The sequence below is a fragment of the Populus euphratica genome, unplaced genomic scaffold (assembly GCF_000495115.2).
Source record: "Populus euphratica unplaced genomic scaffold, PopEup_1.0 scaffold1.1, whole genome shotgun sequence".
Lineage (NCBI taxonomy): Eukaryota > Viridiplantae > Streptophyta > Magnoliopsida > Malpighiales > Salicaceae > Populus > Populus euphratica.
The window spans coordinates 7,717,403-7,736,749 of record NW_011499845.1 but is presented as its reverse complement, the minus strand read 5'-3'; the positions used below and the strand labels follow the sequence as shown (position 1 = coordinate 7,736,749).

Below are 19,347 nucleotides of genomic sequence, written 5' to 3'. Positions count from 1 at the left end.
CTATCCTACTGCTCCTCTCTCCTCCTGTCACACCCCCAGATGGCCTCCGTCGACATCTTCTACTCTCAACTCTCACCTCTCACGCCCAATATTTAACCTTTCTCATTTTTTTATATATATAGTTTCGGAGGCAATCTCCATGATTATCAAAGTCATTATTATAATGATAGTCACTGAAAGTTAAATAGTACTGAATATTTTCATGTATTGTAACGTGTTATTCGATATAGTGGACATGCAGCCTCAATAAATCTAACAGAATCAGATTTTTATGCGGTTTAATTATAGTCAGATTGATGGTTTTCTTCTGTCGAGGAGCGATGCAGAAAAAGCTTTGATTCCTGCTACTCCATATATGTTGTTCCCTGGTCAATCTGGTTGGCTAGGAATGACGATGCTGTTTTCAAATGACGAGGGACCGGATTAGAAAAAGCTCCGATTTTTCCCAGATTGACGTTCTAGGCAAAGCATCTTGATGGGCATTTTGTTGATACAGTAAATGATTCTTTGTAGCATCTACGGACCAATACAACAAGACGATGTCCTAGTTTCTCCTACTGTTGTTGTAAATATGTGGTTGGAAAATAAATTGATGTACCTATTACTTTTTTTTTACTATATATTTTTATTCTTTTATTCCTAGCAGCCATTCTCTTTACTGGCTAGTTCTTAATTCATCTTCGTGGATTTTCATAAAAATTGAAAATTACAGGTAATTAAGTGATTCATCCATATGATCTAAACTTTTATTCTTTGAAAGTACTTAAATCAAATGAGAAATCATATCCTTATATATTGCATTTCTTAGTAATAGGTTTCTATTGAAAAAATTATTCAATTATTTTCTGTAAAATTAAAGGTTATACAAGGAATTAATGTATGATAATATCAATATTGTTAAAAAATAATATAAATTATATATTAAGATCTCACATAATAATTTAAGTTATTGAATTGAATTGATTCTTTAACATGATATCAACCTTAATCACTAAATGATCATGATTTCAAATATTATTTATTATTTTTATTTATTTAATAAAAATTAAACATAATATAGTATTAGTATGTACAAGTTTCAACTAAAAAAACTTTCATTTGAAGGGTGTTTTAGAAAATAATATAAATTATATTTAAGAACTTAAGTTATTTGGTTAAATTATTTCTTTAAAAAATATAAATTAATGAAAATCCACCGTTAAATTAATAATTATATAAATGCAAATTGTTACTCAAATTTAAAATGGTACATGCCAATAGTAGTTTGATTGATTAGGAAAGCTAAAATAAATAAATGACACACTCAAAGCACTTAAATAAAACTGTTACTCAAATTAAAAAAAAAATGTTCAATAATAGTTTGATTTATTATGAGAAATAATATTTCCAACCCCATGCTGCTTTCTGATATTAATGTAACCACTGTGTAATCCATAATAATAGTAAATATGTACCACTAAAGTTAAGTTTAAAATTAATATATTTAAACCTAACATGTACATGTGTTGTGTTCTAAAGCAAATTTTACTTTAAATTGAGGAAAAACAACAAAAGAGAACAAATATAAAACAAATAAAGCTAAAATAAATAAATAAATATTAAGATCAATAAAATCATTAAAAAATCATTTTCAAGATGAACAAATGTAATTAATATTTGCTAATCCATAAACTAAAAAATAGTTTTAAATAATTTATAAAATCATAATTAATAAGGGAGTCAAATGTTAAAAAAGTTAGTATTTAAACACTTATAACTTAAATCCAAACACAATCTTAATGTATTATAAAAAAAATTGAAGATGAGGAATTTATCAGTAAACCTATTTTGACACTAAAGAGACCAAAATGACACGTTTATAGACATTAACGGAACTACAAGGTAGTTTAGATATATATATATATACCAAACCTACGTGGTAAAAATCCTTCAAAGCCCCCCAGCACAGAGATATCACCATCCTCATGCAGCGAATTATTATGTATCCTTCAAAATTAAATCAATAATTTACAAAGACACTGAAACCTACTTCCATTGATATGCTGTGTCAAATTAACATGCACACACACAGTAGAGATCTCCAAACACTCGTAATTAATTGCTACATGTCAAGCAAAGGAATCCACTCGACCATGTTCATATATAGAGAACTGTGTAGATGCAGAGGGTAGAACTTTGAATAGTAGAAGGAAGACGGCAGATTGAAATGCAACCCCACCAGGTTGTTCAGTATTCTTTTCATTCTTATATTTCTCCTTTTAACTTCCCACCATTCACCACACGTCATGGCATGGAAAAGCAGTTAGGCAAATTGGACCCAAGAAACGAGTCGAGCATCCAACACATGGACCCAGAAATAGCTAATTTAGCCACAAGCAAGCATGCAATTAATGCCCGCATCCTCGTGGACGAGAGGCAATGAGTTTCGGCAATCTCGATTAGTCTTTCAATTAGTGATTGGAATGCTAGAAAGGTAGATTGGGATTTTTGAGATTGGAAAAGCCAAATGCATCATTCATTTATATCTTACTCCCACAAATTGCCTCCTTATCAAATGAACGTACGCGTTGATCAGAAACATCGATCTCTTGCACCCTTGCTAGTGCTTGCGTCATGTTTTTGTCCACATTATTTTGATATGGATTGCTCTCCTACTTTAAGAGTTAAAGTTATACACTGGCAAGATAATTAAAGAGAAATCATGAACTCGTCCATAAAATCAAAATAATAATTTTAACGAGCTGTCGATGAAGGAATTCTTTCTTTTAACCTATGAGCCTCTATCTCTGTGCATGTATATATATAAAGGATCTTACCGACTTGATTCTTGGAGACTGGTCTTCTGGACATTTTGTATATTACTAATATCACAGTTGTGGAAGCTGCATCCCTCCCTGTTTGGAAAAATCATTCGCGGGGATGTATCTTAAAACTGAAGGGTTTAGCAGGACCCGCTGATCTGGGGATTGGGAGTGGGGGGTGTGTTGGGACCCACATGATTGATAGTATGCCTTGAAACTGGGCAAAAGACAAGTTGTTCTTACAGCATTACATGACTTTATTACTGGGAGCTGGAGGCCACCACCACCTCCGTTGGAATGGGGGTGGATCCATGTTCTCAGCCAGAAAGCAAGGCACTATTGTTTTTCCCTCCCTTTTATCTCTCTTCATCTGTGAATATCAGGGTTACTTCCTTTGTAGTTTGATTTCCGGCGCTATCATGCGAGATGAAGCTTTTTTGTTCTTCTTTTTCAATGCAAATAAAAATATGGGGGCTGATAATGTTGTTTTTATCATCAAAAACATTTTACGAAATTATTAAATGAGAAGCAAAATAAAAAAAATAATGAATAAATAAAAAATTGTAACCGAACTATAATTGTTAAATAAAAAGAAAATTAAAAAAACCAATGAAGAAAAAAATGAAAACCCCGAATTCTTTAGCTGTATAGATAATTAATAATAAATATAAGGGATAGCACTCATACTAGTCGATGAGTGCCCGTTCTGCTGCCCAGATCTCAATTAAATCCGTGATTCTGTTTTCTGAGCAATGCTCGTTACTGAATGATTTAATATTTCGTGTCCTCGGAAAAAATATTTTTTTTAAAATTAATATCATTTAAGGTTTAATTTATTATTTCAATTTGAAATAAATAAAATCAGTAAAAGTCGCTGGGGATTTTTGATGAAACATGTGAAGTTGCCTCAGAACCGAATCATTTGATTGCGTAAAATTGATCCTACGGACACAAAACATTAACAGATTTGGATGTGAGGCTTAATTGAGATTATGACGCGGGGAATCCAATTGATTAGGGAGCCGATCGAGAGTGTTGTACAAGTTGGAGGACTAATCTGACGTCACTGCTAGGTTAAAAACCAGCTGCTCATCTTCTCAACACTGAACCCATGTGCCGTCTGTGGTCTCCGTCCCTCTATTTCTCGCCATGCGATTTATTTTTTATTATTTGTTATCTTTCCAGAACTTTAGGCTATCGAAATATTTCTTCGATGTTGACCTGTCAACCACTAGACCTGCCATGTTCTTTTCTGTTCCTTTCTTTCCCTCTTTTTTTAAACTAAAACGAAAAAAGGCATGCTATATTTTATTAATTTATCTTTCCTCGGGGCCGAGTTTAACTCTTTTTCGAAGACATGTGGCCCATTAATCACAACCGTCCATTCAGCATCGTGATATCTCCGGATTGTCACAGGCTACAATTAAGAGCGTGATAGAGATTTTGTTTGAAAGCGTTATTCATTCGATATTATAGTAAAATATATATTTTTTATATTAATACATTAAAATAATTTAAAAATATTAAATAAAAAAATTTAAAATTTTAAAAAACACAATTTCAAACATGTTCATAAATAAAGTCTAATTAAATGACTGATTGAGCATGTGATAAATATTATTTTTTACTTAAAAATATATTAAAATAATATTTTTATTTTTAAAAATTTATTTTTAACATCAATATATCAAAATAACCTAAAAACATAAAAAAATTTAATTAAAAAATAGCAAAACAGTTATTCCTCCGCAACTCCAAACATAAATTTCTCGTAGAAAGAAATCAAGACATAAGGACATCCTACTGTACAGAGTCATTTAAACTATGACAGCAAGAATTTTAGAAACCATTGGATTTGATCAATCCTAAACTAGTTAATTGAAAAAAAAAACACGTTAGTCGTCCTCAGTTCGACTCACCTAGTTGGAGATAAAAGGTAGAAGAGGATCGTGCTGAAACACCCTCCATTCAACGGCATACCAAACCCATTATCCTCCCCATTAAATTGTACAGTGTGCAAGGATTCTAGACTTTTCGTACATAAAAATAGAATGGAGGTTAGAAAGAAGAGGGACAATACTCTGAAAAAAACCGGATTAACTTGTTAATTATTTAAAATTTGATTAAGTGATTTATATTAAAGTAATGTTTGTTTTTTCATTTTAAAAATATTTTTATATCATTTTAATATATTATTAAATAAAAACTATTTAAAAGACAACCACGCTCACTCCTTCAAACATCCCTTCAATCTATCAAATTTGGTTCGGCATTTCAGCCAAAACATCATTACTAGATTTTTGAAACATGTGAAGTTTTGATTGCAGAGACGGACTAAGGAAACACACTGAGGCAACAGGCCAGTACAAGGCACTCACCTCACAGCTGAAAATAATAAAAAATCAGCACCGAAGGCACCGGCTCAGCGGTGGAATGACGCTTTGCGTCTTCTACTGTCACAAGTTCGAGCCTTGGAGTTGCATGCCTGTCAGCCCCGCGCTGCCTTACCTGCCTGCTGGGTTTGCAGGGTGTTCAGTGGGCCGTGGGGATTAGTCGTGGTGCGCGTAAGCTGACCCGGACACCCCACGTAAATCAAAAAAAAAAAAAAAAAAAAAAAAAAAAAATAATAAAAAATCAAGGACAGAAAGTAATAGCTGTGTACACTTTCTAAAAGTAGAAACATTTGCCGGAAATTTGATCTGAGAATATTCTTACTGTTAAAATAAAATAAAATAAAAATTACTTTTAACGAGTAACCTGCAAGTCACTACCCAAGGCTTTCCACAAAGATGAACAAGATATTGACATGGCAACCTAGGCAAGTTCAACTTTTCACTGATGATTCAAAAGTTTAGGCGCACGTCACAAAAATTTGATTTTTTTTTTTACTTAATATATATATATATATAAGATTGTTTTGATATATTAATATCAAAAATATTTTTTAAAAAAATAATAAAATATTTTAATACATTTATAAATTAGAAAAAAGAAGAGATAGTTTAATCATCCACTGCATTCGGCAAGGCCCCAGATAAAGTCGTGCCCCAAGCACTCTGACCCACTAACCCTACCCCTCACCTACGGCCCAGCAAATAGCTTGTGCTCGAAGTTAAAACGAAAGGTTGTATGGATGGGTGATCAAGAATCTAGAAAGAAATGGTACAGAGGCCAACGTGCTTAAATGATGATTATAAAACAATATCTGTTAATAACCACATGAAATGTAAAGCTGAGACCAGTTAACTCATGATTTCTGGATTAGTATTCATTGCTAAATGCCTGTGTAAACTTTTCAATTAAAATGATTTATACTCTACAGATAGTATAGATGCCCATGATGTGGGGCAAAAAAAAAAATTAATGAATTTGAACATGTAACGCATGATTCTTTTGATATAAAAATTATACGTACATAACAATCGAATATCTCTGTGGATGCAAGACCAACTAGCATGCTCCTGTTCTTGACAATTACACCTTGGATTGATGATGTCAACATGGTGAGCACGGTTTGGTGGTTAGCCAAAATGAAAACCAGACTGGAAGGACCTACTTGAAAGATTCGGCAGCTTGAGAGAAGCAATAACACCAGCTGCAAGAGCAGATACAGAAGCCAGAACGAAGGCTGGTATATTTCCTCCACCAAAAAGCGCATCCCATGGACCGGCACCAATGGATATAATCATCTAACAGATCAAAAAAATACACATGAAAATCAACTTTGACTGAATTAAATATTGTAAAACTGGCACAGAAAGTGGAATGACAGAAGAATCTGAATCAATAGGAGTCGCAGGGAAGAAGCAAGAGGTTGAAGTGTGTCAGGGAGTGCATACATGTTATGGGATCAATAAAATATCACCAGCAATAACCAAACACAAATTAGTATCAATCTTCCCAAAAGCCAAAAATGACACATGGTTACAGCATAGCAATATCCAACAAAACTTCTAGAGTCCAGTAGAAAAAAGTACAGTGGTTCATTATATCAGAGAAATAATTTCATCCCGGATGTACTGAAAAAATACATGATGTGCTAATCTACCTGTGGAATAACTATTGCAAGATTGAGAACTCCTATAGCCAATCCTGAAACGAGGTAAAAGAACATCAGAACCATCTGGTTAACACAAAAACCATATCATGTAAAAATAATTGCTTGATAAAAAAATATTTCCACACACCTTGGCCACCGCCTGAATCAGCAGTCAACTCTGCCGTGACAGAAAATGGAACACTATAGGTAATCTGCAGCACAAAAACAATTACTGCATGCTATTGAGGGAAGAAATTGACAAATATAGCGATGTTCTACTAGAACAGGAACATACAGCAAGAGGAAAGCCAAGAAGAGCAAATACAATCAAGGCAGCTATCCTGATTGGCGCATGTCCTCCAATTACATGTTCGATTCCTTCAGAATATTCACCAACTGATATCAAACTAATAACAGCAGTGCCTGCCATGCAGGCAAATACTATAAAATTGCTCATTGCCCATACAAATCTTGACCCCAACCTCCGACACATTGGCTCAATCAAGAACGAGCTAATGCCAAGAACAACCTGTATCATAACAGAATATAAGAAAAATAGTTGTTGAGATAATCAATAATTCAATTATTGCAAAGCACCACATGAGAAATAATGGGATGTGTCTTTAATAAATTTGGAATGAGCCACATAATATCAAGTTCATGTGTCAATTTGATTCATTTTTTTTCCTTTTTCCTCTCTTTTCCTCCAATTGTTTCTTAGTTTTGTAATTTTTTAGGTCCATTCAGTTGGTGCATTAGTTTCATATAGTTCCCATGATATATAATTCAACTTTCCCCATTTTCTCAATTGCATTACACTACTGTTCCCTATTTCCTTTCATTGAAGGGATGAATCTCTCTAATCTCTCTCTCGTGTCAAAATTTTCAAATTTTTTGAATTACTATGAGAAGTGCATTTTATCCTTGCTTCAAGAACTTCTAACATTAAAACTGCAATTATTGTAAAAATGTAAAGGTAAATTTGGGGATTCATAACAGAGTTGGTTTCTGTGATGATATTTAACAAAACAGACACTAGCAATGCTCAATATTGAGTTCTTACAGAATTCAACAGCAAACCAAATGCACCTTCTCTGACTCCTTGATCATACAACTCCACTTCATTCGAATTCCCTTTTGGATCTCCGTGATAAACTTCTCTTCCCATCCAATCTGTATCAAAAAGAAAGAAGGGGAACCAGGACAACTGCAAGTAAAATCATAATTGAAACGAAAATAAGCACAGATAAAATAAGAGTGAATCAAGACCATCACAGGAACAGTGAAAACATGTATTCTAAAAAGAGTTTGGACTAAAAGAAATCAGAAGGGAACAGTTCTGGAAATAATACACAGTTATTGAAGTCCTTACCCAAGTTAGAGCCATAACGACTAGCACTGAATGCATTCCAGGAGGTAAATGCCTTAAACTAGTTAATAAATTGACCAACACAGCTCCTGGGCCATCACTGAAATTTTCATTTTCATCCCCTACAGAGTTGGCATGCTTCGAATTCATTCTCAGTTCATGGTCATGATTGTTGCCATTCCCACTAATACTGTCAAGACCCGGCAAGTGAGACTCAGATGTTGAAAGTTCATGGCCGTTTTGTTGTGGGCCATTCAACAATGGAGCAGAATCTGATAAATGGCGTGGTTGATTAACATTTAGTGGAACCTCATCCGCAAAATATAGAGTCACAAGAGTACAAAAAGTGAGGAAGACCTGCACATATTCCATCCAAATTTATGTTTACTACCACATATTTTGTCAGTATAGCTGTGTAATTTGTATCCAAATCGTAAAGAGACCAGTAGAATGGGGACTTTCTAAGAAACTCGCATAAAAAGTATAAATAAGTGATTCTAAGAGGACTTTGCATCTTTGGGAAATCCAATAAGCTCAGGCACCAATCTATATAAATGATAGTCTGCGACTTCTTCTCTAAGAGAAGAACCTGTACTAAACTTAGTGATTTTGTTTCCAGCAATAGAATGAAAAATCCCACCATCTATGATTTCTAGATGCGAGTGGGACTCCTGTAAGAGCTCTTAAATTTGTTCAAAACCGATAGCACATTTCCACGAACAGTGCAAAAGTTACATTCCATCCTTTGCATTGATATGATCAATGATGGGAGATATTTGTTTCCTTTCTTTTGTCCCAACCCACAAATTGCATATACACCCAGGCACATGTTCCTTGTTATCAGAAACATCCCCTGGGAACCAGTGATTTCATGATATTTCTAATTGGTTTACGGCACTTCTGAATCTCCCACTCTTGATTTATTTTGAGGCTTTCCCACATTCCAAAAATAAACTTGTTCAACTAGGACTTATTGCTATTGATATAATAATTCATGTAGTAAATGGTCTACAGGAGTCTAATCATTGGGGACAAAAAGATTAGTAAAACAACAGTAGTCACAAACACTCTCCCCTAGTGGTACTACTACTACTATCACGTAACAGAACATCTAGGAGTATTTAGCCTTGCAAAATGGTCCTTGCTGGTTTACATGGGATCTCATGTGCTTCATGCTATAGTTTCCAAAATGTGAAAAGAAAAGGATAAACAAGAGGAATCCACCTCTGCACACGTTAGAGGAAACACTTCAAAGTTGACACTGAAAGTCTCATTCATTACCATAAAACAGCTTCCCTTGTACATGAGATATTTACACTTATATAGTGGTAACATGACCCTAAAGACTCCTGCTCAAAGTAGAAAAAAAAGCTAGAAAAGAAATACAAAAAACTCCCTACTGATCCCAATAATAATGAAATCTTACTTATCACTAACTATTCTAAGAAGATATTTCCTAAATAAAGTACAAAGTCTTAAGCTAGTGAAGTTCCAAATACATTGATAATAATCCTTCTTCTAGCAGTAAATCTAAAATCATTGAAATTTGGACATATCTCAAGAGGTCTCCCGTGTCATTTTATCTTCTACTCCATCTAGATTTCAATTAATTTGGTTTTTATTCAATTTATACATTTCTTTACATTTTATTAATGTTAAAATTTACTAAATTTGCACAGGGTGTATGATATACGCATTGATATAACTAATCTATTGTAAGATTATATGGGAAATTGCATCCCACTTTCACTTCAGTGACAGAGTTCAAGATATGAAGCAATGGTATTATGTGTTCTGCTTTGTTACTAGGATCCTTTATTCAATCAGTTTAGTGATGGCGTAACACCATCTTTCATGCCAAATAATGGTTTTAAGGCTTTTGCTAACAGTGCATGTTTCAACACAAATGTCAAAACTGAAGTGAAGAGGTGCGAATAGCAAACAGCATAAATTTGACCCTATAATATTTGTGCAATGAACTTCAAGATCACCTCTTTAGTTTTCTTAAAGTTCTAGAAACCTAAAAACTATAGAATTCACCCAACTCTCTCAAGAAGAAAAAAGAAAATATATTTCCTCTTTATGCGAGAAATAAGATATTGGATCTAGCCAAAAGATATACACAGCTTAGTTCACGAGGAAATTGGAGTAGGATAGCATGAGACAAAAAAGACCATTTTTCTAAAGAGATTAGGTTTATTCCTATTTTATGCCAAGGTCTAGTATTGGAATAATTTTAAAAGTTATCATTGACTTATAAACTTGCAAAGAAAAACAATTTGAGGACTGATTATATACTAAATGAATTCTCAGAAATCAACAACAAAAAATGTTACAGAAAATAATGAGATGCGAAACATAAAAAGACTATAAAAGAATAGGCAATACAAACATAATCACTCAAGCAAATTACACTACCAAAACAATAGCATGCTTAAGTATTGAAGAAGGATGTGAGGATAAATTAACTCACTACTGCTACAAGAAATGCTGCTTTAAGATTTCCGCAAGCTTCACAACAAGCTCTATTCATCAAGAAAGGAAACCATCTGCTTAGAATAGAATCATTTGACACTCCAATCAATTGAATATCCAGTTGCATAGGCAAGTGATGATACCATAAAAAAAGGAAATAAAAGGAGTTGAATGAGACAAAGCAGCATTCAGGTCATAAAAACCAAAGGTCGGATACAGCATCATAATGAAAAAAGGCTAGAAGGAAAATGAGAGTGCATGCATGCACATGTATATTCATTAGCATAAAAATAAAAAGTTTCACCTGTTCCAACTCCCACTAGCACCAGCTGAAAATCCTAAAATGTTTCCAACAGCCATCCATGAGCAAAATACAGCATTTGATAAGTTGTGTTGATCAGGACCTAGAACACAGTAGTAATACATCTAGTTATTTTTTGCATTAGCATCTTTCATGTAGTGCTAGCACTTGTGATCAATTGATAAGCATACAGATATTCAAATGGCACCTGATAAATCAGCAAGAAGGGCACGGGCTGGTCCCTAAAAGAAGAAACTCGTTATTTAGCAGTGATAAGAAGGTTCAAAATAATCATGACAACAAGCCATACCTGCACTGTATTATTAGCAAGATCCAGCATCCAGAAGCCAATAACAAATACAAATGCTGCCCACGTTCGAGTGCCCTTGAATTTACTGCAGCTCCATAGATAGGTTGGTCAGTATCAAAGAAATATTTATGGATTAAATACAATTAAAGTGAAGGCAGCAGAAACCTGCAATGCTCCTCTGTATCCCCTAATACATATCCAATGTCTGCAGAAAATCCAATTATTATCACCTAAATTTAAAAGATTTAGTTTAGGTCATAGAAGTTATTGTAGCAAATAGCAATTATTGGAACTAAAATAAAAAGTGCATCCATCAGTACTTACAGCAACAGAGATCATGAGTGATCCTGCAAGAATAAATGGCCGTCTTCTTCCAAATTTTGAAGAGCATTTATCACTCCAAATACCAACGCAAGGCTGAACCTAAAAACCAAAACCCCAATAGCTAATTCAAGCCTAAATTAATTTCATGAAATTGATGAAACAATTAATTACTTATAACTAGCATCATTTTCAAGTAAATAATATCATCAATGGTGACAGTACAAGCATGGTGTTTTCTCTTCAAATGCCAATAAAACTACTAAAATGAAGTAAAAGTCAGGTATAAAGAGTTAAGAGTTGCAAAATCAATAATAGCTACTGGTTGCAAATGAAGATGCAAGCTACTAGTACCAGATAATAAAAAAAAAGAAGGCACATTGTTTCAAGATGATCATGAAGGCCAATTAACGAGCACAATGGTAAAAGTCCTTGGAGGGTACAGGTTCAAGACACGAGAGTGGAAATTTCAAAAGGAAGAAAAATGCAGAAAGGTTTCCTGGTGTTATCATCACCATCTAATTAACAATCCTTTTATTTTAGGATAATTAATTAATTAATTAAAACTCTCAAGATGCCATGTCGTCAAATCAAATTCATCTATCTAATGCATATTCATTTCAAATGCAAATATAAATATGTATATTCATCCACCAGTTAAAATAACAACAGATAGATAATCGAAATTTATACATGATGCAGCAAAAAAATAGTAGATTCCAGTTTCATCAGCTGATTCAGATATTTCAATCAAACAAAAGATGATTTGGCAAAACCTACCACAAGGCCTGTAATAGGACCGCAGAGCCAAATGAATGACGAAAAGGCATGTCCAATTCCAAGAGTCTGCAACAAAAACCTCCCAAGTCAATTACTTTGGTAAAAATAGATGAATGAGATGCAGAGAAAAATCAACTTAAGAGATGATGGACTTGCCTGTATATAGGGAGTGAGGAGAGAAAGCTGCAAGGCCCAACCGAATTGAACACCAGCGGCGACGGTGCAGCTGAGAACAAGAGTGATTAAGCTAATATGATGTCTGGTGGATTGAGATCTCAAATCTGCATCGGAATTATGAGTGAGAGGAGACTGGATCCGAGGAGGAGAAGGAGGAGACTCCATTTCCAGACCCACCATTTCTACCTCTATCTCCTTCTTGAGATTCCGGTACGGTACCCGAATCGGCGCCGACTCCATCTTCTTCTACCGAAAATTACTCACAGCATTTAAATTCTTCAAAACTACTTATTTATTAGATCTAAGATTTGTCTGTCTAGGTGACGATTTTATGTTAGGATTAGGAGGAGGACTGTCGAGTTACAAATTAAATTACAATACATCGAGTATCATTAAAGCCTAGTGCATTGCCCGCTGATTTTAGACTGATATTGAATTTGACTTTTACCATAGCCCCCTACTTCCACAATTTATTTCTATGCTTTTTGACGCCTTAAGTTAATGCTACGTCCTACTTTTTATATCTTCCATGCTTATATTTATTTATTTATTATTGAAGGAGAAGTGATCAAAATTTTGAGTTATTTTCTCCTCTGTACCCCAAATGCTATAAATTTCTCTTTTCTCCTCGTTTATAACAAAAAATAAAATAAAATCTAAGAACATCGATATCATTATCACTTTGGATTTTACTTTTATTTTTTGTTCTTGGGTACAAGTGAGAAATTTATTCAAACATAGAGAAATACAGACGGCTGGCTCTTCTGTGGATCGACATGTTTGTTGACAATAAAACATCTACTCAGATTGCATCAATCAAAGAGCTCATCATAATGGAGGAGTAATTACAGATGGAGTGCACAAAGATTAATTAAACAAGAAACGTTCATCTATGTTACTACAACAAGATATGACTAAGGTCTAAGCCAGCTTGTACACCTCCCACGACCCTCCTTCGGTACAATAAGTGATCATATCTGTTTCTCTAATCCAAAATTGCATCGAGATACACAACCATATTATAGATTTTACAACTAAATACAAAAGCAAATAATATGGAATTTACAAGTGATTGTCTGCTGCTGATCGTAATCGTGGAGATTGGTGGTGGGATGGCAGGGGGGAGGCACTGGCTGGTGGAGTCCCAGGAGCGTGATGATGTCTCATGGGGGACTGTCGGACAGGTGTCTTAACTGTTTGATGCTCTGATCGGGAGTTTTTTGTGGCATCTTTTGGGGATTCAATGTTCTCCAGGGTTGCTAATACCTCTGACATTCGAGGCCTGACTTTAGCTTCATTGCTTAGGCACTGTAAAGCCAGGCTTGCAGCCATAAAGGCTCCCTTCTGAGGATATTGCCCCCCCAACTTGGTGTCCATAATTCGGAATAATTTCCTCTTGTCACCCAGATATGGTTTAGCCCAGTCTGCCAGGTTCTGCTCCACACCCACCTTAGTTTTATCAACAGCCCGTCGCCCAGACAATAATTCAAGCAACACAACCCCAAAGCTGTAAACATCACTTTTGGCTGTCAAACGACCTGTCCAGCAATGGAAGCTTTGTTACAATACACACATGATTTAGGAGTTCCATGTAGAAGAAATATTTAATAACATGCACGTACGATATCAGTTCTGAGTGAACAATGAAGATGCTGAACATAGATACACTCATATCAGAAAATTAAATTCAACCTACGTCAATAACTATGTTTACATGAAGACAGTACTTTACAGTAATGAGCTCCCAGGACTGATGTCAATGGTATGACTGTAAATCAGTTTACAGTCCCGCCAAAGGAAGTCGCAGATCATTTTTGCATAAACTTGTCTGTTTCAAATACTGTAGCCCCACCCAAACAAGCACATGACAGAGAAAGAAAGCTTAAAGCTTAGCCCCATGGAAGCTTGGATCTTCCAAGCTTCTTCTCCAGAGGCTGATTCTTTCTTTAGTGACATGGCATTTTTATTTAATGTCAGTTGACCTTTCCCCTACTTGGACATCAGAAAAAAGTTTGGCCATTATAGAAGAGGCTTGGTCTAGAAAGGGAGAAGCATCAGCATGGTCATCAGAGACAACAATGACTAAAAATGGATTAGCATAAATAACAAAATAATCAGACACGTCCACTGTTTTATCACAAATACCAACCTAGTTCAGAAGCACAAAGGTGAGAGATTGGCATAAAAAATTATTACCAGTTTCAAAAATACCAAGGAAACAGCAATATTCTTTAATTAGGAAAAGCACTCTACAGACCTGTAGCAACGTATTCAGGTGCTGCATACCCATGAGTACCCATAACTTGAGTGGACACATGGGTCCTATCGCCAGTAGGGCCTGCCTTGGCCAGACCAAAATCAGAAAGTTTTGCATTAAATTCCTGCAAGCCAATGCATTGTTAGCACCAGCAATCTAATAAAATCTAATGGGATGACATGTGAAGGCTGATGACAGGGAGAAATTTTATTCTTTATTTATAAGGAAAAAAAATTAGATCAATCATGCCTTTATTAATCATACCGCATCTAGTAGAATATTAGATGCCTTGAAGTCACGGTATATGACTTGTGATTTTGCATCATGAAGAAAAGAGAGCCCTCTGGCAGCACCTATAGCCACTTTGACCCTTACCGCCCATGAAAGTGGCTGTGGCCCTCCTATAGAACAAAATACAGAATCAAAGGTTACTAAGTTTTCATAGATGAATGCGCAAGGACTTTCATGATTTTCAGATATTTTTGCTTGTTCGCTTGTTTATGACAATAAGAAAAGGACAGTCATGGTAAAATCTCTTAAATGATATGTTCTAGCCATATATAAGGTCTTTTGTGAGCTTGTCTACGCACTATAGCAACAATAAAAACCTCAGGCAAGAAGTTAAAATACATCATATCGTGCATCAAAATCTTAAAAAATAGGAAAATACGTGAAATTAAATTGCAACAAAGCACTTTCATCACTTAAGGTGGTTCAAGAAGGCCTCCAACAAACTATTGATGACACTTTGGCACCGATTGTATTAAAATCGCTATAGCCCAACAAGTCTGAATGAGGGTTCTAGTGATTGTCCCTGTTTAAAGATATAAAATACGAGGTTCCAAATCACAGAGAAGTTTAGCACCCCCATATCTCAGATATTCATACGGGCAGGCCAACTGGCCCTTGATATCAGGGAAAAATTGGGTGAGTAAGATATCCGTCCAAGCGGGGATGGTCTTAAGAATACTTGGTGGATCAGTCCCAGACATCCTCTTTGCTAACATGAAAACTTATCCGTAAGGGTGAGTAGCTGGTAACTTGTGCCTAAGGGTTATTGATTGTCTGGCTTGTGATCCATTCACAGCTGAAAAACTATAGCATGAATGGAGAAACCAGATTTTGTTTAGAAGATGCTGTCTCCGATAGAATGTGGCTGAATTTAACCAAAACGATTCATCTGAGATAGATAAGAATGGAAAAAAAAATAGGACATAACTACAGAGAGGTAAAAAAAATTGTACTTCCTAAATTTTTGTCTTTTGTCATTTGATCCTCAAACAGAAGCAAATAAATCAATTCACTGAATAAGTTATACAAATTACTTTATTTCTATTCCATGAACTAAAACAAATGAGTGGGAAATGTTGTTAATTTATATTTCTCAGCAACCATAAAACATAAGGGTCAAGTTTCAAGAAGTACAAGCATATAGTAGGAGTATAGTACAAGTTACAGCACATAATGATTCCAAATGAATTCAGTGCACTGAATTACTTACTTCTAAACAGATGATTCTCCAAGCTCCCTTTAGGCATGAACTCATAGACCAGAAGACGGTTCTCAGCTTCCACGCAGTACCCAATCAATTTAACCAGATTTGGATGATGAAGTTGGCCAAGATAATTAACTTCTGTCTGATACCAGCCAGCTATTAGTAAGTAAGAAAAGAATGCTTCAATTTGAAAAATATTGAATTTCACAAGAGAGAAAACCTACCAACCACTCCTTGTGGCCTTGGAAACCTTCAGGTTTAAGCTTCTTGACTGCCACAACCATTCCAGATCCAGGCTTTGAAGCAGTCAAAGTGTTTTCATCAATCCATCCTTTGAAAACAAAACCAAAGCCACCTTCACCAAGAAGACTGTCAGGACGGAAGTTTCTGGTGGCACTTTTTAGCTCATTGAATGAGAAGGCCTTTAAATTTGGAGATGACAATATTTCACCTTCACTCCTTGGTGTAGGAAAACATTCAGAACTGCTCTTTCCACTGTATGATGGGATGGTCAGGCTAGAAGGAACTGAAGAACGGCTGGTTCTGCTGGAAATTCTTGAGGCTCCTGATGGTAGCAAGAGATAAACGAATCAATATTTTAGGTATCATATTCTATCAACAACGATGCCCTGTTTGAAGTACACGACTATACAATATGAACATCAATCTTCAACAATGCAACCACCAAATGACACAGGCTATCTAGGCTAGCCAAAAAAGCTCTTTAAGCTTCTAATTGAAATCCTTGGGGCAGTATGGCTTGCTTTCCAATGATGACATTGTGAATTTTTTAAGTTTATAGAACGGTTTGAACAACAGTCTTTCAGATATATTAACAGCACATTTCCCTTTGACTCTATAGTTCACATTGTGAATCATCTGCAACCAAAGCGCGCTTCTTAATAATTACGAGGAAAGAGGAGAAAAAAGGAATGCTGCTTGGCATAATTTAAGAATGTTGCAGGATAAGAAATTATTCGGTGAACCCAATTCACCATCTAAGATTATGGAGCAAGCCAATAAATTTGTATACATCGTTAAATATGTCAAGGTTATATTGTGATTGACACAATATTAATTATTTCTTTCCGTTAATATTATTGTGCTATCTAAAAGATTCACATTCTAAATGGCATTCTCTAAACTGATTGTTCGGACAAATTTAATGATTTGTAAGAGTTCCAGTGGTTAGTCCATGATCTTAGATGGTGAGCAAGGTTCACCTAATAATTTCTCCTGAGGGGATTAAGAAGTTGTTAGAACATAATTTCATGACATGGACGAGTATGCAGAGTCATATCTCATTTTACGTGGATCCTACCTTCACTGGTGTAATGGCAACAAGTCAACGCACAATTATCAAGTTGGATGCGATCACTTAAATTGATTTCACAGAGATTGGATCCTAGTCAGCCAGCCAAAATCATAAGCAAATGTTCCAAATCACAAGCATTCGAAGTTGCTTCTAAAAGAAAGATCACACACATTAAGAATGAAGAGAACCCTAACGAAAAACCCAAAATGCAAAAACAATAAAGAATATTAAGGCACGCTTCAAATACTGATGAGGTACAACAGAATTGTTGATAAAGAAGGTTAGCTATCATAGAGAAAGCTCAAAAGGGTTTTTTTTGGCTTCACAAACAGGCAGTTGCGGTAACAGCAGAATAAATCTGGGAAAGAAAATTACAAGAAAACCAAATCTAAGAAAGCTGGAAGGTGCAAAGACAGCAAAGCTATACAAAATAAAAGGAAAAGTTGTGTTACCTACCAGGAGTATGTGAACTCTGAGTAGAATCTACTTTAGCAGCAGAAGAATCTAAGCAGTTGCCCATTTGGTAAACCAAAGCAGAGCAACCGCTATTGGAATCCTAACTTCTTCTTCTTCCGGTGTCTTAGTGAGAGAAATCAAGAAGAAACCACCCTGTCACATGATAATAAGATAAAGACGAAGACTTGTAGGCTGTTTATTTTTGGGTTTGGTCAAGTACAAATACAAAAAAGAAAATACCACTATAATATTTTGATAGAATACCGATGGAGAAGCAAGAAATTATATTATACTAGTTCTTGGAAGTGGTAATAATAGAAAACAAAGGACGTGTGGTTGGAGGGGAGAGGAGGGAGAATTAGAAAAGAGAAGACGGAGTCCCTCCCCGTGGTGCTTGCTTGGTGCGTGACTGTGTGCAGACACAGACAGCATTGACGCGTGAGAGCTTTGTGAGCTCCACAATGACGTGGATGTCACCTTGACCTTCCTTCCTTGAACTTTCCTCTGCCCCCTGACTTTTCTTTTATTAAAATCTCATTATTATTTCATATTCTCTAAATTTTTCTGCACTGAAGCTTTAGAAAACAGAGAATTTTTCTACACCCTTCATTCATGCACTCTTGACCAAGTTATCCCTTTCGCTTTTTGGTGCTGTCCCACCGGGACGACCACTTTTCTGTAATGACGTGAAATTCTATGCGGTGCTTGTAATTGTTTCATCTCATTTTTATTTTTATTTTTATTTTTGTTTCTGAGAAAATTAAAACTTCCTTTGCTGAGATTCTTTTCCCAGCTTTTGTTTCCGAGAAAATACCTTTAGTCTCGGTTTCTGTTTTTCCAGCAATTTTGTCTTGTATGCTTTATATATTAAAATATTTTTTATTTTATTTTTAACATTAACATATTAAAATAATAGTAAAAAAAATCATAATCTTTCAAAATTTAAATTTAATCACGGGCCAAGCATGAAGTGTGTTTTGTTTATATGGTGCATATGCTTTTATAAAATTATACTGGGATTGAAGAAAAATTATTAATTTAATATTTTTTTTCCAACGTTTCTAATATTTTTCGTATCCATTCATCTCAAAATATATAAAAAAATATTAAGTCAATGATTTTTCTGGAAAATTATTTTCACACGTAACGGTTGAAATGCCAAGTCAAAATGGCTTGAACACCGTTCAGACCTAGCCATCTTTGTGCAGTAGATCAATGTAGGGAGTCTTGTCTCACATGAACCACTTGCTG

The 19,347-nt window shown here is 35.0% G+C and overlaps 2 protein-coding genes across 4 annotated transcripts; both read right to left on the bottom strand.

Annotated features, from left to right (window-relative positions):
• Positions 1–5,968: 5,968 nt before the first annotated feature.
• On the bottom strand, positions 5,969–13,109 carry LOC105126626 (sucrose transport protein SUC3-like). Of its 2 annotated transcripts, XM_011027550.1 has the most exons (14): positions 12,553–13,109; positions 12,397–12,462; positions 11,620–11,718; positions 11,461–11,525; positions 11,296–11,380; positions 11,194–11,227; positions 10,989–11,088; positions 10,683–10,758; positions 8,213–8,566; positions 7,904–8,047; positions 7,136–7,369; positions 6,989–7,052; positions 6,850–6,893; positions 5,969–6,490 (listed from the first exon to the last, which is right to left on the bottom strand). In XM_011027550.1, exons 1-14 carry the CDS (start codon positions 12,811–12,813, stop codon positions 6,323–6,325), a joined length of 1,794 nt encoding a protein of 597 aa, XP_011025852.1. In that variant the 5' UTR covers positions 12,814–13,109; the 3' UTR covers positions 5,969–6,322. The 2 variants fall into 2 exon arrangements, with proteins under 2 accessions (XP_011025852.1, XP_011025861.1); XM_011027559.1 differs by lacking the exon at positions 12,553–13,109 and having other exon boundaries at positions 11,461–11,500.
• A 247-nt stretch (positions 13,110–13,356) lies between these two features.
• LOC105126610 (protein kinase 2B, chloroplastic-like) lies at positions 13,357–18,648 on the bottom strand. Of its 2 annotated transcripts, none has more exons than XM_011027532.1 (6): positions 18,097–18,648; positions 16,550–16,896; positions 16,332–16,467; positions 15,095–15,231; positions 14,831–14,954; positions 13,357–14,111 (listed from the first exon to the last, which is right to left on the bottom strand). In XM_011027532.1, the coding sequence occupies exons 1-6, from the start codon at positions 18,158–18,160 to the stop codon at positions 13,636–13,638; spliced, it is 1,284 nt and encodes a 427-aa protein (XP_011025834.1). In that variant the 5' UTR covers positions 18,161–18,648; the 3' UTR covers positions 13,357–13,635. The 2 variants fall into 2 exon arrangements, with proteins under 2 accessions (XP_011025834.1, XP_011025841.1); XM_011027539.1 differs by having other exon boundaries at positions 16,550–16,890; positions 18,097–18,646.
• Positions 18,649–19,347: the final 699 nt, after the last annotated feature.